Source organism: Spermophilus citellus (assembly GCF_964194105.1).
Source record: "Spermophilus citellus genome assembly, chromosome: 18".
Classification (NCBI taxonomy): domain Eukaryota; kingdom Metazoa; phylum Chordata; class Mammalia; order Rodentia; family Sciuridae; genus Spermophilus; species Spermophilus citellus.
The window spans coordinates 15,500,905-15,521,768 of record NC_138200.1 but is presented as its reverse complement, the minus strand read 5'-3'; the positions used below and the strand labels follow the sequence as shown (position 1 = coordinate 15,521,768).

Here is a 20,864-nt window from a genome sequence, read left to right as displayed (position 1 = left end):
CTGCGGGGACGGTTCTGACCCTTGTTCTATCCTGGGGCTCCCAACTCACATCTACTTCCAGAGAAGGAGGACAATCAGAAAGAGATAAGAACTGGAACTATGATGTTTAACGATAGGAACAAAATCATCAGCAGCAATAACAGGCTCAGGGGTTTAAAAGCATGGAATCTGGAATTAGATCTTTGAGTCTTGGCACCCACCATAAATTCACCAAGTAACTTACATTCTCTGAATCTTCTATGTAAAACGGGGATAAGATACTTAGCCTAGTAGCACAACTGAATTACTCAATGCCATAGTTGTTATTCTTAATTGAGTACCCTCATGTGCTTTTTACATAAGGACCAATTAATTCTCATAAACAACTCTTAAGAGTAGGTACTATTATTATCCCTATTATACAGATGGGAAGCAGTTTGGCAGGAACTGGTGAGGGGCAGAGTCAAATCCTAATCCTGTCTGCCTGCCTCCTTGGGTGCAATCTCTTATTCACGAAGGCCATGGATTGCCCCAGCTCCATCATTCAAAGGCCCAGAGAAGTGGGGGTTGAGGGCCTAAGGGCACATTGGGATAGCTGAGGAGGGCCTAGGTGGGGGAGCGGGTGTGAGAGGTTAGCTGAAATGGCTAGATCTTTGACTTCATTCATAAGGAAGAGGAGGAAGCAAGGTTCTGGATTTGAGACGGGAGTTGTGTGAAGTGTGAAAAATCTGGACTGGGGTGCATTAAGATCAAAAGGCCACCAAGGGAGACTGAGAAAAAGGAGGCCCAAACTGCTTTTATGTAGCCACAGTAGAGACACTTACTAGCTTGTCGCGACAGCTGGGATCCTGAGCCAACGCTCTGGAATTTACAGCCCAGACAGGTTACCTGAAGGGCGGTGAGGGCGGACTTGGGGGCGGGTTCTGCCTCCTTCTGCGCCAATTGGAGCTGAAGTCCTTTCTCGACAAGAGGCTGACGGGCCGGGGCCGCCACCCTGCGCGGTCGGGTGGCGGTGCGCGCGGCGCTCCTGGGGCGGAGCCTGCCACCGGCCGGAAGGGGGCGCGAGTCCGGCACCAAGGCGACTTTTCCATGGAGGGGGCGGAGGCAGAAGCGCAGGAGGGGGCCGCAGTGGCCCGGGACCTGCGAGCTCTGGGGTAAGGCGGTGTGTGGTGTGGCTGGGGGACAGGAGAACATTTTAACTCAGGACTCTGACGGAGAGGGAATCGCTGACCCACCCCCCGCCGCAGGTATGGGGACTTCCCAGAGGTGGCATCAAGGGGCCCCTCATGCCCAGGCTTCAGGGCGCTGTGCGCGCGGCTGGCAGCGGAGCTGGTGACACTGGGCACTCTGGAGGAGCCGCGAGAGGAGGGTGCAGAAGTGCTAAGCGTCGGCAACGGTGCGGACGGAGCCGCGGGGCGGGAGGCGGGGAGCCGCGGGCTCGGCCGCGCCCTGACTCCTCCCTCCTCCTGCAGGCCCCGGCGCGGACGAGGGATTCCTGCGGCAGTTGGCGGGACTGCTGCGGGCGTTGCACTGCCCGGATCGCGCGCTCTGCGGCGAAGGCCGCGAGGCCGCGTTGCGGGAACCCGGCGCCGGCCTGCGCCTGCTGCGTGAGCCGCGGCCGCCCCGGGATGCGGGAGTGGGCGAGGCTAGGGCTCCGGAGCGGGCGGGCTCGGAATATTGAGGGCGGGCCCGGGTTCCCAGGGAGGCGTGGTCATAATTTTAGGGCGGGCCAGAGGGTCCGAAGTGGGTGGGGTCAGCGCTGGGGCGGGCCGAGAGCCCCGACGTGGGCAGGGCTAGGATTTTGACGAAAGACTCTGGAAGCGCCAGTGGGTTGAGTTAGATGGAGCAGCGCAGGTTGTTTTGAAGTGGGCGGGAGTCGAAATCGGGGGACACCCGGCCTCTAGTGGGTGAAGCTTCTTCTGGGGGCGGAGCCAGTGTTCCAGGTGGGCAGGGCTGCACCTGCACGGATCCCTTTCCTGTTTCCAGGCTTTCTCTGCTCTGAGCTCCAGGCTGCCCGCCTCTTGTGCTTGCGCCCCCTGCTGGACTCCAGCTCAGTGACGCCCCTTGGGGACCGGGCAGAAGAGGAAGCTGGCACGGTCCAGGAACTGGTCCTTACCCTGCAAGCCCTGGGGCTGCCCAGACCCATGCCAGGGACTCAAGCCAGCCAGATACTGCGGGAGCTACATGCCAAGGTAGAGACCGGAGCCACCCCGTCTTCCTTGGCTCTTCTTTCCAAAAGGAGCCCTAGCCCTAGCGGGAGAGTCCCAATCACATAGCTGTGTTTTAGAACTGAGGCCACCATTCTTGGTTCTGTGGCCTGGGTCCTCGGGGTCGAGGGGAACTGGGGCATATGGAGGGGTTCATCCTGTTTCTGCCTCAGTTGACCTCTCTTCTCCCATCAGATTTCAGAGCTGCTGCCTTCCCTGCCCCCAGGGTCCATGCAGCCCCTCCTCAGGTACCCACTGAACACACCCCAATGGGTAAGACTATATGCAGTTATAGGTGACATCCAGACACGGGAGTGAGAGGGGTCCGGGTATGACAGACCTTTTCTTCCAGAAAGCGTTGGAGTCTCTATCCGGAAGCTTGGCAGATCAGTACTACTGCCGTCGCTTCCTCCTCCTCAAGCGCCTAGACCTCACGACATCTGCTTTCCACTGGAGTGATCGGGCAAAGGTGTGGGCACAGGACACTGGAAGGAGCAGGAGGCCTAGTTGTGGGGGCCACAACTGTGAGGTGGAGGAATGAGGGCCAGGAATAATATCCTCTTGGAAGTTCTGAGGCCCAGACCATTTTAGAATCTTGTAAGATCTGGGGCTTCTAGAATCTCAAGCCTTCAGGGAATTCTAGAATTCCCAGCTCTGAGCTGGGAGTGTCTTCAGAAGTATCCCCTTTGGAGAGAGGTGTGGGCAGTGATGCTATCTTAGTCTGTTTCGTGTTGCCATGACAAAGTACCTGTGACTGGGTACTTTATAAGGAGGTTTATTTTCACTTATGGTTTTACAGGCTGAAAAGTTCAAGTTTGGGCAATCAAATATGGTCAGGGCCCATGCTGTGTGGCATCACAGAGTGGGGGTGCCTATAATAGTGGTAATCAGGCACATGTAGAAAAGAACAAAACATGGGGTAACTCACTTGTTATAAAGTGAGCTCTCTTGGTAACTAGTCCAGTGCAGCGAGGCCTAACCTACTCCCACTGGACTGCATTAACCACTCCTAAGGGTGGTGCCTCTGTGACCTTATGACTCCCCTAGACTCGACTTCTTAACCATTACGCCATTTCTTAATACTATTACACTAGGGAATTTACAGCCCAGACAGGTTACCTGAAGGGCAGTGAGGGCGGACTTGGGGGCGGGTTCTGGACCAAGCGTCCAGTGCATGAACCACATACAAAGCATGCAGAGGCCTTAGAGGGAAAGGGACACTTCCAAGATGACATCCCACCCAGGGAAGGCTCTTGGACACCTTCTCCCTGTTCCCTGCCCCTCCAGGCCCAAGGAAAGGCCATGAAGGCAGTGTTGATGCCAATTCGAGAGGTTTTGAGCCCAGAATCAGATATCTCCATCGCACATGTTCTGGCTGCCCGAGCTGACCTTTCTCGCCTGGTCCCAGCAACTAGCAAGGCTGCCCGCCAGGGGACCAGCTGTGCCATCAACAAGGTGGGCACCTGGGTGGGGAAGGTCTCTGACATCCCTGGCCTTCAAATTGGCCTTTCAGCCTTTGCCCTGTCCACACCTGACCTCTCGCTCCCTGGTCCTTGGCCTCTGGACTGGCCACCTCTAAGCAACCCCCCTTCACATGGCAGCTAGAAGGACCTTAAAACTCAAAAATCTGATCATGGACTTTCCCAGCTCAAAACCGTACTGTGGCTCTCTAGTGCTCTGAAACAAAGTCCAGCTGTTTACTGAGCTACTGCCCAACTTTGATTTAACTCTATCCCCAGTACCTTACCTTGTCTATGAGTTTTTAACTTCTTCTTTTTTTTTTTTTTTTTTTGCATTGTTTGGGATTGAACCCACAGGCTCTACCACTGAGCTAAATCTCTAGTCCTTTTTTATTTTTTATCTTGAGACAGTCTCACTAAATTGCTGAAGCTGGCCTCAAACTTGGCATTCTTTCTCCTATCTCAGCCTCCTGAGTTGCTGGGATTATAGGTGTGTGCCAACACGCAACTGGCTTACCACCCCCCCCCCCCGCCACTCCCCCAAGACTGGGGATGAAACCTAGGGGATTTCTGCCTGAGAGTTACACTCCCATTATCTTCAGACAGGGTCTCACTAAGTGGTTGAGGCTGACCTCAAACTTTTGATCCTCCTGCCTCAGCCTCCCAAAGTCACTGTGATTCCAGGTGTGCATCACCCCACCCACCAGCTTAACGTTTTTAAAAACAAATAGACTCTGTTTAAGTGGTTGAGAATTTAGCTTTATACCTCTCTAAAGTTGTCTTTAAATATTTTTTTAGTTGTCAATAGACCTTTATTTTATTTACTTATTTATATAATGTTGAGGATCAAACCCAGTGCCTCACACATGCCAGGCAAGTGCTCTACCACTGAGCCTGAGCCTCAGCCCCTCTGAAGTAGTCTTAAACTTGCAGCGTGCAAATAATGGATTTTTTTTTCTTGGTACCAGGGATTGAACTCAGGGGCGCTCAACCACTGAGCCACATCCCCAGCCCTATTTTGTATTTTATTTAGAGACAGGGTCTCTCTCAGTTGCTTAGCACCTCACTTTTTGCTGAGGCTGGCTTTTAACTCGTGATCCTCCTGCCTCAGCCTCCTGAGCTCCAGATTTCAGTGTACACCCCCACGCTCCACCACTTTCTGATGACCTTTGAGGCCAGTTTAAAAGCTGGATGGAGACTCTTCCATCAGTCTGGTCCCCTTCTCCCCAGCCACTACCCAGACAGTCACCATCTGCCTTCCTTCTTTTATTTTTATTATTTTTTAGTTTAGAGGGACACAGACACAATATCTCTATTTTATGTATTTGTTTTCATGTGGTGCTGAGGATGGAACCCAGTGCCTCACAGGTATGAGGCTGGCGCTCTACCCCCGAGCCCCAGCCCCAGCCCCTCCCTTCCTTCTTGAATCTCATGCTGTTCCGTTGCTCTCTGGACCCCTTGTCCACAATTTCTATTTTTTTTTTCCTCTGAAAGTCAAGTCTGATCGATTCTTAGGTGCTTATGGGTGAAATGCCGGACCGGGGTGGCCGCCCCAACGAGCTGGAGGCCCCCATGCCCAGCTGGCAGAGCCGGAGGGAAGACGGCGGCTGGGGGAAAGCGAGCCGCCAGTGCTGGGGCCGCAAGAAGAAGAAGAAGTAAAGGGCCGGGGGCGGGGCTCCGGGAGATGCCCAGGCGCCAGTCACCCCTGGGGAGTCAGTTTGGGGGTCCCTTGGTACCTGCCCCCAAGTCCCCATCCCCTGGTTATGGAGGCCCCCAAATGTCCTGTGCCCGTCCACCTCTCAATGCCAAGAACAATGTTCCCTGGAGAATAAATTTAATTTTGATGGCTGTAGGACCCTCTCTGTGGAGGCCCGCCCAGGGGCGCGTGGCCTTTGGGGGGAGGCCCTGCCCTGGTCTGGACAGGCCCCGCTGCTCTGATGCACAGGGTCCTCTGCCTTTCCACGACACCCTTTCCCTTCCTGTGGGTGTGGGGAGGACACATTGAGGCATGGGGTAAACACTTATCCTGTGTCCCCAGTGTGCCAGTTCTGTTCTAGGCATGGGGACACTGTAGGGAAAGACAGGTAACATTTCTGGTGAGGAGGAAGGGACATTTCACAAAATATAGGTGGAATGTGAATCTGTCGCACAGAGGAAGCACCATGGAGAAAAATAATGCTGGGAGGCAGGATGGGGTGGGGGACAGGGAGGTGCAGGTCTCTGAAATGGTCAGAAGTGTCCCTTGAGCACTGTTTCGGAAAATAAGCCACACGGGGCCCTGGGGAGGAGCCTTCCTGGTAGTGCAAAGGCCCTGAGGTAGGATTCTTTGGGGAATGTTCAAGGTACACTGAGGCCAGGGTGGCAGAAGCAGGATGAGTAAAGGGGGTGGGAGGTGGGGGTGGGGTCAGAGAGGTGAGGGTCAGAGTGTGGAGCTCTGTGGGTCACGGTGAGGACTGGCTTTTACCCTGAGCCAATGGAGGGTGGCTCAGGGTATGGGGTTCACAGGCCCACAGTTCCACCCCCTTTCCCCTGTCTCTGCCACCGCAGTTTGGAGCTCTGCCCACCCTTCACTCACGCTGGCTGTCCACGGGGCACTGCGCTCAGGTCTGCAGCTTCACTCTTAGCGGACCAGGTTTGCGTCCTGCCTCCTACCCTGGGAGCTCTGCCCCCTTGGCCAGCAGCCTGACCTCGCCAGCCTCCCTCCTAACCTGGTGAGTGGAGATTTGGGCGACGGTGAGCCTCGGTCTACATGCGCCCAACACTGAGCGGCACATGCTACATGTGGGAAATGGAGTGGGATTAATAGCTCCTGCCACACGAGGGAAGAAAAGAACTTTTCTGGGAGGTCAAGTGATGATGGATGCGTCATCAAAGGCCCTGTGGGTGTGGAGAAGGGGATGTCTGGGGGTCCTGGGGTGGGGGCTATGAGGGAGAGACAAGCCCAAGATGATGTCTAGGAATCTGGCTTGGAGGAGGAGGTGGGTGGTGGGACCGGCTCTGGGGAGGAGACCTGGAAGGAGGAAGATAGTAGTGAGGGGGTGTCAGATGTGGGGAAGAGGGTCTCCCCCAGACCGGCTCAGTGATAAACGAATGGACCCTGGGTTTTGTGGATTTTTGGTGTTTTTTTTCCCCCTAAACCTGATATAAGAGTCTCTGCTTTTAAAGAGTGGAATTTACTCCACTGATATTTATTGTAGCTCCTGATACATTTGACTTTCTTCTTCTTTTTTTTTTTTTTTTTTTTTTTTTAATCAGGAATTGAACACTTAGGGGCACTTAACCACTGAGCCACATCCCCAGTCCTTTTATATAGTTTATTTAGAGACAGGGTCTCACTGAGTTGCTTAAGGCCTCCTAAATTGCTGAGGCTGGCTCTGAACTCTTGATCCTCCTGCCTCAGCCTCCGGAGCTGCTGAGATTACAGGCGTGCGCCACCATGCCCAGCATTATTCTTGCCATCTTAGTGTTTTTGTTTTTGTTTTTGTTTTTCGCCCTCTCTAAACCCTTTTTCTGTTCTAGTGGTTACTCCTCCCCCCAAACATATTGAAACTTCTGTTTTCCTGTCAACATTATAAATTAGCCAGTATCCATCCCCTCCCACCAAGCAATGGGGAACTTTTGCATATTTTCACTTTCCTGTGAGTCCCCAGACCTGTCTGGTCTCTCCCAGATGGCCAGCTGGGGCAGAGCGCAGTTCCTGCTTACCGTCTCTGGTTCCCAGGAAGGGTGTGGGGACTCTGTCTGGGTCCAAGCATGGCAAAGGTGGTACCCAGTCTCAGGTTCCAGGGAGAGTGTGTAGGACAGACTCTCCTCAGCGTCTGTTTGTGGAGTGACGGTGGAAAGGACGTTGGCAGGAGGGGAAAGACCCATGACCTTGGAAATGAACCCCATCCACCAGCCCCCTTCCCAGCACTGCCATGCCCTGGGACTTACCAGAGCTGGCATGAGGAGGTGGTGTGGGTGGGACAGGGGCTCCTGGGGGTCCCGCGTCACCCTTGGGCCCTGGTCTCTTCTTACATTCCACCTTCACTTGGTCCCTGCAGTGTTTGTGGCAGCAGAGGCCACAGTCTGGGGGATGGGAGTGGTTAGTACCCTCCATGCTCCAGTCTGTGGGTCCCAGCACCCTCCCGCCGGAGGGCGCCCTACTCACCGCGGCAGCGGTAGCCTTGCTTGGTGACACCCCAGAGCTGGAAGAGAAAGCAGAGCTGGTTCAGATGAAAGGCTGGAGGGCGTGTGCTGAAGGGACAGGATGGAACTGTGCAAGTCACCAGGTTTGAAAATTTTTCAAGAATTTGAGAATTTAACTGGAATTAAAGGAACCTGCAACTACCTGAAGTTGGGGAGCCGAGCAGGATATTAGAATTCGGTGAACTGTGGAGTGCATGTTCTACGGGCAGGGACCGTATCTATTGTTCCTGAGATGTCCCCAGGCCTGGCATGGCTTGTCACAGGGAAGGTGCTCAGTACAGACTGTGGCTGGTGAATTTGGGAGGTGACCCAAGGTTTGTGAAGTAAGTCTCAGTTTGGAGACCGAGAGATCGGTCCTCCATCAAGAGTTTGAGGAGGCTCTCAATTTGGAAATTGTCCAGACCTTGGATGGTGTGGAGTCTAGAGATCTGGAGATGGATTCTGTTTGGACACGATCCACCCAGGTTTGTTCTGGAGATTACCCAGGGCTTTAGGTATTATCCGGGGTTTGGTGGTTGTCCAGGGTACAGATTACACAGGATTTGGGGGTTATCTGGATTTGGGCATTATCTAGAATTTGGAGATTATTCCGACTGGAGCATTTAGTATTTAGTTTATTTAGTATTTAGTGGGAGTTTTCTGGAATTGGGGGATTATCTGATTGTGGGGACCCTTCACCCTCCAAGGCAGGGCCAGCTCTCAAGTCCCAGCTCGGATGCTCCAGGGTAGATGGGCCCTAGGGGTGCCAACAGGACAGAGTGCTTACAAAGCCGTTGCAGTTGTCACAGAAGGTGGGCTTGCGCAGGGTGACCTCGTGGAAGGTGTGCAGGAAGGCCAGGCCCAGCTTGGAGCAGATGGCGCTGGCATGCAGCAGGTACCCCGTCAGCTCCTCTCTGCTGAAGGAGCCACGCCTGGGGTAGAGACGACACCTCAGCACGACTGTCCCTTCCTCCCCAGGCCCCCAGTCCTAGCAACCCCAGAGTCCTCTGCTCTGGGGGCCCCAGGAGTCAGGGCACTTACCCCTGGCGGGGGGGCGGGTGCAGCCCGTGGCAAGCGAAGGGGAAGTTGCCCGACAGCCGTTCAAAGTCCTCCTGCGAGATGGTGCCTCGGCCTTCAGGGTCGTAATTCTTGAACACGGACTTTGGAGGAGCAAGGGAGGGACAGGGTGAGTCAGGGGATGAGGCCCAGCCCCAGGGTCCTGGATTCCCTCCCGCACACGCAGGACTATACTGGAGTCCCCTCCTGGCACCCACCTGTGGGGGCCCAGTCCCTCCTCACCTCCACCAGCTGTTCCACGTGTCGACCCAGAGTGACCCTGTCCGGCTTGGGTGTCACACCAGTGGTCCACTCGACCACCAAAGGTGCTTTGAAGGGAGAGGGCGGCTGGAGGGGGACAGAGGCACACAGTTAGACACTTAATAGGCTCAGGCAGGGGTCAGAGGTCAGGGGTTAGGTCTCACCAGACTCTTGGGACAGCGGGGCTCCCGGGCGTAGGACAGCTCGTAGATCTCGTCCTCCGTGTAGAAGAGATCCAGGGAGAGCTGAGGTGGGTGGGGTGGGACAGAGCCTCCTGTCACTGTCCCCCAACCTCAGCCCACATGCCTGCCTCTTCGGGAGACCCCAGACCTGCCCAGCCCTCCCACTCGCCTGATGTCCTTATTAAAGACCCAGTCCCATCTCCCTCGGCGCCCTTTTTGCCTTCTCTCTTCTCTGTGGCACTTGTCATCTAGAGGCGGAGAGACTTCCTGACTTGGCTGGAGTGGCTTGTGGCCCCCAGAATGTCTGCCCCTCAGAAGGCCACTGTGTTTGCTGACTTGCCCTCCACCCGAAGCTGGGCCTGGCTCCCAGCAGGTGCTCAGTAAATACTGGGGCTGAGGGATGGCCTTTCACAACCAGCAAAGAAAGGGGTCTCAGTTTGGGCGCATGCCTATGACCCAGTGGCTAGGGAGGCTGAGGCAGGAGGATCAGAGTTCAAAGCCAGCCTCAGCAAAGGCAAGGCGTTAAGCAACTCAGTGAGACCCTGTCTCTAAATAAAATATAAAATAGGGCTGGGGATTGGCTCAGTGGTCCAGTGCTCCTGAGTTCAATCTTTGGTACCACCCTCCACCAAAAAAAAAAAAAAAGAATAAAGAAAGAAAAGGGTCTCAGGCACCAGTCATCTTAGGGCAGGGCAGGCTTCACAAGCCAGTGACCTGTGCAGGCCCTTGCTTCCAAGGGTCCCTGCTTTGTTTCATGGTTTAATGTCCTGCTGTCACCTTCTGTCTCTTTTTGGGGGGTGGGTGTGGCAGGGTCATAATGGGGATTGAATCCAAAGTACGCAAGGTATCTCTGGGTATCAGTTTCCCAGTCCACAGAATGGGTGCAGTAAGGGTTCTCACCTCATAGGGTTGTGAGGTAACCTGAAGTGACAACTGGCACAGAGCAAGTGATCAACACGGTTAACTTTTTGCCTAGATTCTGATTATGTCAAGGCCTGAAATTGTGAACTAGTGTCCAGAACCTGGGGTCAGGAGTACAAAAGCCCAGAGCAGTCCTGGAGCTCAGGTCAGTGGACACTTGAGTCAGAGGAATCCAGGGAAAAATGGCCTCACATACATAGAGCTTACTGTACTCCTGTATTCCTGAGTCTGTTTTTTTTTTTTTTTTTTTTGGCACCGTGGATTGAACTCAGGGACACTCAACCACTGAGCCACATCCCCAGCCCTATTTTGTATTTTTTTATTTAGAGACAGGGTCTCATTGAGTGGCTTAGTGCCTCGATCTTTTTTTTTCTTTTTTTAAAATTTTTTTTATTTTTTAGTTCTCGGCGGACACAACATCTTTGTTGGTATGTGGTGCTGAGGATCGAACCCGGGCCGCATGCATGCCAGGCGAGCGCGCTACCGCTTGAGCCACATCCTTAGCCCCTAGTGCCTCGATTTTGCTGAGGTTGGGTTTTGAACTTGTGCTCCTCCTGCCTCAGTGTTTGGGGCTGCTGGGATGACAGGCATGTGCCACTGCAGCCGGCTCCAGATTCTGTTTTAAGTACTTTATATTAATCATTTATTAGTCAATTCTCAAGTATCCTCTGAAGTGGGTCCTATTATTCCCACTCTCTAGATAAGGAAACTGAAGCTAAGGGGTTAAGTAACCTGCCCAATGTCACACAGCACTGTCTGGTCCTGCAGAGCCTTACAGGCCCAGGACCCTCAATCTCAGTACCCCCAGGCCCAGCCTCTGGGGGCCCACACTGGGCGGAGCAGGGAAACTCACGGTGAGCAGATGCAGCAGGTCCTCGTTGGCACTGCAGGGGGGATGCTGTCCCTGGAGGGCTGCCAACTCCTGCAGCCGCAGGTAGAGGCTGTTTAACTTGGGCAGATGCAGGCGGCCATCTGGTAACCGGTCAGGATGTGCCTCGTGCAGGGACACCAGGTCCTTGAGGTGCACACCCAGAACAGGCAGCCGGAAGCCGCTGCAGCCAGCCCAGGTGCGGCGGTAGCGGGCGTAGTTGTTGTGGGAGCTGAGAAGCTCTGTCAGCTCCAGCAGGGCCTGGGTGGGAGGAACATGTCATTGGGAAGAGCCATTATGTTCCCTGAGCCCCTCTAGGCTCCAGACCCCCAGGGACCCTTTCGAAACCTCCTGAGCCCCTTCTGTATCCCACACTGGCCTCAGTATTTCCCCAAACTGCTTTTCCTCTTGGGTCTCCAACTCAGAGAGGCTCTACTATCACCCCATTCCCCAAGTTAGAATGAGGTCTCACAAAATTGAATCTGATCATGGGTACTGGCATCACTCTCAAACCTGCCCTAGCTCCCCAGTGCCCTTTGGATGAAGCTCAAACACCTTAACTTGAGCTTTCAGGGTTCAACAGAATCTTCCCTGGGCATATCGAGCCTATTTACCTGCCCTTAGCCACACACCGGATGCATGAATGACTGACTCTTCCCCCCATGTTCCTCCCTTGGGTGGCACAAATGTTGATTATCTTGGATGTGGGACAGCTTGCCACCTGGACTGCTGGTTCTCGTTAGCATCTCTCACCGGCCTCCCTCACAGCCCATCTTAGGACTAGATCCGTGGAGGACAGAGAGGATCACTGCTATCTATGCTGGTCCCAGAGGAAGAATGCAGATGGCCTGGGGGCTCAGGCTTTGGGGCAGCCAGTTCCTCAGGTGGTCCCAGAGCCCCTGGGAAGGGACTGATGGTGATCTCTTGGAATCTGGGAGCTCACCTTGGTGCTGTCAGGACTCAGGTGGGCCTGGGAGTCCTTGAGTCTGGAGATGGCACTATGACACAGGCCCCCTGTGACCGCCATCAGTGTGTTGAAATTTTGTAGCTGGCGGAGTCTCTAGGAAGGGAGGTGATGCCAGAGATGGTAGGTATCATAGAAGGACAGGCAAGGTCAAGTTCAAATGACGGCAGGTGGGTTGGGTGGACCAGTGTGTGCAAGGGACAGGTGAGGAAGGTGGCTGTCAGGCAGGGGTTGAAGAATGTGAGGTTAGAAAGTGTGGGGAGAGCCAGTGGGCACGCGGGAGGCCCTGAGTTTGAGCCCCAGGCAAGTACGGGGAGGTGGACGGACAGGTGTGCTTCAGACAGGCGCGGGAGGATTCGGCCAGCTCTGAGAGTCCCACGGGTGAGGGCTCTGGGCAGAAGCTGGGGACCAGGCTGAGATGAAGGAACGGGACCAGGGTGGGAAGGGAAGGTGAGAAGGATTCCAGGTAGGTGCGGGGTCGAGATCCCCCCTCCCCTTTCCCAAGTTCAAGGGCAGAGGTCGCCTGGAGAGAGGGGCCGCGGAGGAGCGGAAGATGCTCAAACCAAGGAAACCCCAGGACTAAAGGGCCCGGCAAGAGGAAGCGGGCGGTGGAAGCTGCCAGAGGAAGGGCGTGGCCTACGTGGAAGTACGCAAGGGGGCGTGGCCACGGCGGAGGGCTTCCCTTTTCCCAGAAGGGAGGGGAAGCAGAGGGGCGCAGTGCGAGGGGGGGGTGGGGGCGGGGCCGGGGGCGAGGCCGGGGGCGGGGCCGGGCCGGGGGAGGGAGGGGAGGGCTGCAGTCACCATCCCAAAGAGACTGACCGCTGGGGCTTGGGGACTGGAGCTAGGAGCCTGGTGCAGGCGGGTGCAAAGGCGGGCACTTGAGGCAACGCTGCCATCGCCCTGGGACGGGGTTTGGACGATGGCGCCAGGAGGGACTTAATCAACTGTCACGTCCAAGGCCAAGCGGCCAAGGCGGGTTTGACGCGGTGATATCAAGGCCGAAGAAGCCCCAATCAAGGGTTAGAAAACTCGAACTGTTTTAAAAAATAAAATCAATAAAACAAAACAAAACAAAAAAAAAACCTAACTGTGGCCTCGGGGGTGGAGCCAGAGTGGGACATGATGTGATGGGCGTGGCTAGGAGTTGCGCGACGTCACCACCCGGTTGGCCTGCAGGAGCCAAGGTCCTGGGAATTTGGGCAGGCTGGGTCGCCAGGGGTCAGGTCACTACCTGGCCGCAGGGCAAGCAACTAGAAAGTGAGCGGAAAGGCGGGCCTCACCTGTGCCACGTGAATAAACTTGTCCAGCACCTGCGCACGCTGAGCAGCTCCAGGGCGGCTCAGCACCATGACCTGCACCCAGCGGGACACGCTGTTGCTGAGGCCCACGGAACCCTCCAGGGCTGGGCAGCCCCTCACGGAGCCCTGCAAAACGTAGCCCCGCAGGTCCTGGGGCTGGGGGCGAGGTGGGTGTTACGCGGGGGGGGGGGGGCGGCAGTGCCCTGACTTGCCATCCCCCTTGCAGCTGTAACTTCCGATGTCCTAGCATGGTTAGCCTTTATAAACTTTGTCATTTGCCTCTCCACAGGCTGCCATATGTCCCCTCAATCTGAAGAGAAATGTTTAAATAAAGCCAGGTACTACTCTGAGCACTTTATCATATTAAATAATTTAATCTTCATGACTCTACAAGGTGGGTACTGTTATTCCCATTTTAAAGATGAGGCAGTTGAGGCAAAAACACAGGCATGAGCTAGGACAGGAAACGAGTCTATATGCTGAAAATATTATTATTATTGTTATTATTATTGGCCCTGCTGGGGATGAACCCAGGGCCTTGCAATAATCGGTCAGTGTCTGCTGCTGAGATACAGCCCAGTCCAGTCTATATGCTGTTAACTGTTTAACTGACTGGTACACAGCAAAGGGAAGGATGGGGAAGAGGACTCAAAACCGACTTCTACTTGTTCTGCTCAATAGTTTCTTACCCACATCCACTGCACTATCTGCATGTTATATTGATACACACACACAAAAAAAAAAAATCAGAAAAATTTCACATTAGGGAACCAGATTCTCTCCTTCCCTTGAAACAATCATGCGTCCAGATGGCAATAGTTAACACTAAAGCATAGGAAAATGGACATTTGGGCCAGGTGTGGTGGCGCACACCTGTAATCCTAGCAATTGGAAGGCTAAGGCAGGAGGATGGCAAATTTGGGGTCAACCTCGGCAACTTAGCAAGACCCTCAGCAACTGGTGAAGTACCCCTGAGTTCCATCCCAGTACCCCCCCCCAAAAAAAATTAAAAACTAACATTTGGGTAGGTAAAATAAGGCAATTTCAAATGGATTCACCAGGTATAATTTACTCTAGACTGGGTGCTATATCCTATAAGATGGGAATTGCTAACATTCCCTTTTACACATGAGGAAACTGAGGCACCACGAATTGAAATGCTTATTGATTAAATGAATAATTAACAAAATATTTTGAACACTTACTATGTGCCAGGTACTGGTTAGGCTTTTCTTCTTTGAACCCAGGGTGCTTAGCCACTGAGCCACCTCCCCAGCCTTTTTTATTGTTTATTTTGAAACAGGGTCTTGCTAAGTTGCTTAGAGGCTGGCTTTGAACTTGTGATCTTCCTGCCCCAGCCTCCCAAGATGCTTGATGCTTGGATTGCAGGTGTGCACCACCAAGCCTGGCAGGCTTGTTTTTTGTTTTTGGTACTGCAGGAACACTCTACCACTGAACTACATTGCCATCCCTTTTTTATTTTTATTTTTTGAAACAGGGTCTCACTAAATTCCCAGTCTGGCCTCAAAATTGTGATCCTCCTGCCTCAGCCTCCCAAGTCACTGGGATTATAGGCGTGCACCAATGGACCCAGCCACAATAGGCATCTTGTAATTGGGATTTTAAATTTTCCCACCTCTAAGGAAGGATTATGACCTCTGTTTTACAAAGGAGGATTCCCAGAGAGGCTGAGACACTAATTCTGTGTTACACAGGTGAGAAGGAGGTGATGGCATCTGAACCGAGGGTCCTGTGCTCAGCCACCTGGCTCATTTTCCTGGACCCTCTGGCTCCCAGCTTTGAAGTTTAAGAACCCCAGCTGGGTCCCTTGCAGGGATCCTCCCACTACCCCAATCTTCCCCCTGTCCCAGAAGGGCACTGAAGGCCCAGGGAGTCCTCACCGTGATGGCCTGGAAGGACCGGAACTCCAGGTACGTGAGGTGCTGGGCCAACTCCTCCGACTCCAGGTGATCGAAAAGCAAGGACACTTTGCATTTTTTGCCCAGGCCTGGGCTGCTCGTGAGAGGTGGGGGCCCAGGGCCACCAGGGCTCAGGCTGGGGGCCAAGAGGGGCAGGGTATTGGAGTGGCTCAGAGTTGAGGGTCTGGGGATGCCAAGGGAGATGGCAGGAGGGGGGTGGGGCAGGCAAGGGGACATCGGGCTGGCTCACAAGTGGGAAGCATCTCCCAGGCTCCTCTGGGCTGAGTTGCCCTCCTGGGCCACCGCGGCCCAGAAACGACCTATGACCTCTTCTAGCTGGGGCTCCTGGCGCATGGCCTCTGGGTGTTGGGCCATCCAGTACCTGAGAACAGGTTAGGGTGGGGCATGGGGCGGGGCTGAGGGACCTCCAGATGCCAAGTGGGGAGGTCTACATGTGTGCAGGGGGTCTTGGGAAGGGCAGGTTTTGGAGGGGCACCAGGACAGGGGGATCTCTGGGATAGGATGGGGGGTCTCAACACGGGTTGGGGAGATTTATGGAGGTAGATGGGGGATCTCTTGGAAGTGGAACTGCACAGAAATAGGACAGTGGGGGTGTCTCAGGATCTAGCCTGGGGTTTCTAGCGGGGAGATAATGTCAGGAGGTCTTAGGGTCTCAGCTGGGGTATATAGGAAGTAGGGTTTGGGGGATCAGCTGGAGGCCTCTCAGAGCTGGGAGAAGGGTCTGTGGAATCTGGTTGGGGGTCTCCAAAAGGTTGGGGTTCTCAGGGGCAGAACTGGGAGGGTCTTAGGAACCCAGCCAGGGTGTCTCCGAATGGGGTTCTAGGGAGTGGAGCTGGGAGTCTCTGAGATATTGGGGGAAGGGCAGGATATGGGAGAAGAGGGCTGACCCAGCTTTACCTGACCAAGTGACAGATCTGCAACTGCCTCAGCTCCTGGGTGTCCTCTGCAGCCTCCTGGTACTTGAGTTCCGGTCAAGGTTCCATTATCCAGTGTCCAGACCTGCCCGCTCCCCCATCCCCTCCTCCCAGGCTTCTGTGTTTCTGCCCTTCTGCCCTCTGCCACAGTCACGGTCACGGAGGATATAAAGCCAGCAGCCGGGCAGCAAGTTCAGCAGAAGGCAGCACCCAGCTGTGCATGGCCAGCACCATGTTGAGAACGTGGTCCCCACGACGCAGGCTGCCACTGGAGTCTGGGAGGGGGCAAGGGGGACTCTGTCTGAATGGCCCCTGGGCGTGGACTGACAGTCTCCAGAGCTTGGTGGACCGTCAGGTTCAAGTGATGCCAGCATCAACTTGGGTAATAAGCACCTCAACCTCTCTGTGCCTTAGTTTTTTGTCCACACCAGGCATGGGCCAGCAATGTCACAGAGATGGAAACGGCACCAGTCCTGCTCCCATCCTCGTCCCAGGAAAAAGCAACACAGGTGTTTCTCCAACCCTTCATGGAGCGATTGGGATTCATCCCACACACCCATTTTATAGCCCCAAACACTGAGGCTGAGAGAGGCGGGTGCTTGGCAGGGCTGGGACTGGGGAGGCTGGCCAGGGAGGGGCACTCACCGAAGGACTGGATGCATTTCTCCAGCAGCTCATCTTCACTGTAGCTGCCCTCGCCCAGCATGCCCAGATTCATGGATGCCATGACCTTGCTGATCTCCCGGGGACTGGGGCAGGTCTTGTGGCGGCGAGGGGCCTGGCGGGGCCGGCCCCGGCCTCCTGCCTTCCCCGAGCATTCCTGGTGGGATTTCCTGTGGATGCACATCCCCTCACCCCCAGGAAGCATGAGAGCCCCCTCTTTTGGGCAGATCCTCAGATTCCTCTTGACCCCAATGCCCCAAGGTACCATGGGAGAAATTCCTACAGGAATACAGGTGAAGTCCCCGGATTACCGCTGACCTACCATAGACTCCTGGGAGAAGCCCCCAGGAATATTCCAGATTCCCCAAGGAATCCTAAAAACTCCCTCCTCCAGGCATCCCCCCAAATTCCTCTGGACAAAACTGTCTCAAGTCATCATGGAAGAGATTTCCTGTTGGCAGACCCGGGGGATTTGTCCTGACCTCTCAGGAAACCAAGACAGAAGACCCCTTAGGATCACTGCCGTCCTCCCTGGGAGGACACACGGGAGGGTCAGCTTCAGGACAACTCTTCAGAATGTCCTTTTGGTCTCCAGCGCCTCCTCCCTCAGGCAGGCCCCTGGGATTCCATCTCTTCTCTTCTCCCCACTCTCCCTTAGGAAGGGCCCTTCACAGGCTCTAGAGTCTTAGCCTCCAGCTGGGTGCCTAGATTTGGAACCCAGAGAGGAAGTACCAGTACAAAGTGACCTCTCCAGAGCTCCCCAGAGCTAGGCAGGGTCCCTGGAGCTAAGGCAGCTTCAAGGAAAGTTTAAAAATAACTTTGCCTTGTGCTCCTCTGAGGCTCCTGGTCCAGGTGGGGAGAGAGGGTAATGGAGAGACAGAGGTGGCAGGAGAAAGGAGGAGGGAACAAAACTTAGACTCTAGAGTCTGAGAGACCTGGGTTTGAGAAATTTCTGCTGGCCGTGTGACGTTTGGTGAGTCACTTAATTTCTCTGATCCTTAGTTTCCTCATATGTAAATTGAGTGTCATCTTTGGACCGTCCCCAGGAATTTATTATAAACATTCCATACCTGGCTCCTCAAAGGTGCTAAGTAATGAAACTTAGTTTTCGCCCAGGCTGGTCAGTGACCCAGATGTGGGAAAGCCCAGGTTAAGATGCAGAGAGAAAGAGGGATGGGGCCGAGGAGGAGCCTGTGGCTGGGGTGAAACTGGAAACAGGAGTCCCACATGGCAAAGGTGACAGTGCATCCTAAGGACTCAATAAGTTGTCACTGTTGATGAATAATAGAGGGCATTACTGAGTACTGATTAGCTAGCGGGTCAAGGGCTGATCAGTCCAATTTTTTTTTTTTTTTTTTTTTGGCACCAGGGATTGAACCCAGCGTCCCTTAACCACTGATCAACATCCTCAGCCCTTTAAAAAATATTTTACTTAGAGACAGGGTCTCACTGAGTTGCTTAGGGCCTCACTAAGTTGCTGAGGCTGACTTTGAACTAATGATCCTCCTGCCTCAGCCTCCAGAGCCTTATTACAGGCATGGTCCACCATGCCCGGCAGGTCACTCCTTCTAGATCAGTGATTCTCAAAGTATGGTCCCCAATCAGTACTAACAGAATCACCTGGGAACTTGATATAAACACAAATTCTTAGGCCCCACCCCACACAAATCAAAACCTCTAGGGGTAAGTCCAGCAACTTGCATTTTTTCTTTAATATTTATTTTTTAGTTTTAGATGGACATAATATCTTTATTTTATTTTTATATGGTGTTGAGGATCGAACCCAGCGCCCCGCGCATGCCAGGCGAGCGCACTATCACTTGAGCCACATCCCCAGCCCCAGCAACCTACCTTTTATAAGCCCTCTGGGTGGTTTTGACACATGGTCAAGTTTGAGAACCAGTGGTTTGGACTGTCTCACTGAAGACTTAGAGGCCCCTCTGAGATACAATCTACAGTTATTCTATTGATAGAAGAAACTGAGACCCAGAGAAGCTAAGTAACTTACCTAAGGTCACACAGCCAGCAATGAGGCAGTTAGGATCCCACCACTAAACTACTGAATGGTATGGGGAGGGAAGTCCAGTTGCTCATCAGAATCATGTTGGGGGAGGTTGGAGGGGTCACCTAGACTGGGGACCCAATCACCATCCAGCTCTGTGTGGACAGGAGGAAAAGCTTGCCCAGAGTTAGCGGGCAGTGGCAGCCACTTGGTCCCTACCTGAGGACTGGCAGCCCCCTTGGTGTCTGGAGCAGCCAGGTGTGGTTTAAGAGGCAGGGGAACCGGCTGATCTTGCATCACACACCCCTCTCCTGGGGCAGGGCCCTGCAGGAGGAGGCTGGAGTTTCCAGTCAGGGGGCAGCGACTGGATGGGGAGCCAGGAAGACCCCAGGGAGGACAGCAGGCGAGAGAGCAGGACGGGGAGGGCGGTGAGGGGAGAAGCAAAGTCCAGAGAGAGAACGCATCAGCCGAAGGCGCCTCTGCGCAGGCAGCCTTGGCCCTGGCTGGCCCTGGGCCCCCTGGAGCATCTGTCCCTGGCACCCCTGATCCTACAGGAGGCAGACGTCCTGGCCCCTCTCGGTGTCTCCCCAACCTTCCCGCACAGGCTTGGCTCCTGGGGAGGCCCCCTTACCTCTTGCTGTCTTTCCTATTCATACTTCCTTGGGGGGTGGTCCTCGCGGGACAGCTCCTCCCCCCTCACCAAGACTCCAGCTCTCAGCCCCTCGGGAGCTGGGCCTCCTCCGAGCTTGGGAAGGAAAGAGGAACTGCCCCTCCCCACCCACCCCCAGGCCAGGGGGAAGGAAGAGGCTGGGGAGAGACCAAAGGCTCCCCTCCCCCACGTGGGGATCCCTGCAGGCTGAGGTTTCCGGTGCTGCTGGCCCCCACCCCCCAGCCCAGCCGGCTCTCTAGCTATCTCCCCATCTTTGGGTCTTGAGACCTGTCACTGTCACACTTCAATAGAAGCAGTTTTTAAAAAGCATGACTAATCTGTGTAAAAATACATACACACTCAAAAGAAAAGTCTGTATTTCTATAAAGATATATCCATGGACCTAAAGCACAAGGATTTGCATAGAAACTCATATACTTTGCATAATTATTTTACGGTTTCTTTCATTCCTAGTTTATTATTGTTATTATTTTCCTGGAGAGGAGGTGAACTGAGGATTGAACCCAGGGTGCTCCACCACTGAGCTACATCCTCACCTCTTTTTATTTTTTAGTTTGAGACTGGGTCTCACTGAGTTGCTGAGGATGCCCTTGAACTTGTGATCCTCCTGCCTCCACCACTGAGTGGCTTGGATGCCAGGTGTGAACCATCTTCCTGGCGTTTCTAGGCTGGTTTTAAGGATACCATCTGTACCCTGGGAAAACATTTTTCCTTTATTACTCTTCTTGTAACCAGCCCTTGTGTGTACCTCCTATGTAGCAGACTCTGCTCTAAGGGCTTTTAAAATATTATCTCAGTGGACTGTTATCTAATTACAGGTGGAGGTAAGCAATCTGGAAGCTTCCTCCCTCCCTCTGTCCCCCTTAGGCAGGAGTGACCAATATTACGGGCTATTAGGTTTTATCTGGGTTGTTATTTGAGCGTTGACGTACATAAAAGCATGTCCATGGAAACAGACTTTTCTTTTGACTACGCCTGTTTTATTCTTTTACCTAAATGTGTCATGCTTGACTTCTTTTTTTTTTTTTTTAAATTGAGATACACAAAAGAGCACATACTGCTAAGTTATTTAGGTTGATGAACTGTCACCAACCCAGCCAACCCAAGTGACTTCCACGCAAATCAAGAAACAGAACACTCTCATTCTTCATAAGTCCCCAGTTGCCTTTCCCAGCACCATCTGCCACAAGTTACCAGGAGTCTGATGTCTAACGGGAGAGTCTTGTCTGTTTTGAGCTGTAGATGTCTGCTTTCATGTATTGTACCTGCTTTCTTTCATTTAGCACACTGTCTTTACAGTTCTTCCATGTTA

The 20,864-nt window shown here is 53.8% G+C and overlaps 2 protein-coding genes across 5 annotated transcripts; one reads left to right on the top strand and one right to left on the bottom strand.

Moving 5' to 3' along the window:
- The first annotated feature begins 992 nt into the window (after nt 1–992).
- On the top strand, nt 993–5,494 carry FAM98C (family with sequence similarity 98 member C). Of its 2 annotated transcripts, XM_081275606.1 has the most exons (8): nt 993–1,133; nt 1,227–1,375; nt 1,452–1,586; nt 1,966–2,171; nt 2,382–2,459; nt 2,539–2,655; nt 3,474–3,641; nt 5,162–5,494. In XM_081275606.1, the coding sequence occupies exons 1-8, from the start codon at nt 1,069–1,071 to the stop codon at nt 5,303–5,305; spliced, it is 1,062 nt and encodes a 353-aa protein (XP_081131732.1). In that variant the 5' UTR covers nt 993–1,068; the 3' UTR covers nt 5,306–5,494. The 2 variants fall into 2 exon arrangements, with proteins under 2 accessions (XP_081131732.1, XP_081131733.1); XM_081275607.1 differs by lacking the exon at nt 3,474–3,641.
- A 148-nt stretch (nt 5,495–5,642) lies between these two features.
- Nucleotides 5,643–19,626, bottom strand: RASGRP4 (RAS guanyl releasing protein 4). 3 transcript variants are annotated; one of them, XM_081275605.1, is made up of 17 exons: nt 19,514–19,626; nt 16,863–17,067; nt 16,387–16,492; nt 16,201–16,263; nt 15,533–15,664; nt 15,265–15,418; nt 13,346–13,519; nt 12,045–12,161; nt 11,087–11,362; nt 9,295–9,375; nt 9,113–9,217; nt 8,855–8,973; nt 8,601–8,745; nt 7,797–7,833; nt 7,580–7,714; nt 7,352–7,464; nt 5,643–6,656 (listed from the first exon to the last, which is right to left on the bottom strand). In XM_081275605.1, exons 2-17 carry the CDS (start codon nt 17,062–17,064, stop codon nt 6,600–6,602), a joined length of 2,016 nt encoding a protein of 671 aa, XP_081131731.1. In that variant the 5' UTR covers nt 17,065–17,067; nt 19,514–19,626; the 3' UTR covers nt 5,643–6,599. The 3 variants fall into 3 exon arrangements, with proteins under 3 accessions (XP_081131731.1, XP_081131730.1, XP_081131729.1); XM_081275604.1 differs by having other exon boundaries at nt 16,863–17,050; nt 19,514–19,625; XM_081275603.1 differs by having other exon boundaries at nt 16,863–19,615.
- Nucleotides 19,627–20,864: the final 1,238 nt, after the last annotated feature.

Excerpts from the sequence above, each read along its gene's own strand:
- FAM98C (XM_081275606.1), top strand. The coding sequence starts at position 1,069 with ATGGAGGGGGCGGAGGCAGAAGCGCAGGAGGGGGCCGCAGTGGCCCGG. Across the intron at positions 1,134-1,226 it reads CGGGACCTGCGAGCTCTGGG|GTATGGGGACTTCCCAGAGG; the intron begins GTAAGGCGGTGT and ends CCCCCGCCGCAG. Across the intron at positions 1,587-1,965 it reads CGCCGGCCTGCGCCTGCTGC|GCTTTCTCTGCTCTGAGCTC; the intron begins GTGAGCCGCGGC and ends TCCTGTTTCCAG.
- RASGRP4 (XM_081275603.1), bottom strand. The coding sequence starts at position 17,148 with ATGGTACCTTGGGGCATTGGGGTCAAGAGGAATCTGAGGATCTGCCCA. Across the intron at positions 15,665-16,200 it reads CAGATCTGTCACTTGGTCAG|GTACTGGATGGCCCAACACC; the intron begins GTAAAGCTGGGT and ends ACCTGTTCTCAG. Across the intron at positions 8,746-8,854 it reads CACCCGCCCCCCCGCCAGGG|GCGTGGCTCCTTCAGCAGAG; the intron begins GTAAGTGCCCTG and ends TCTCTACCCCAG.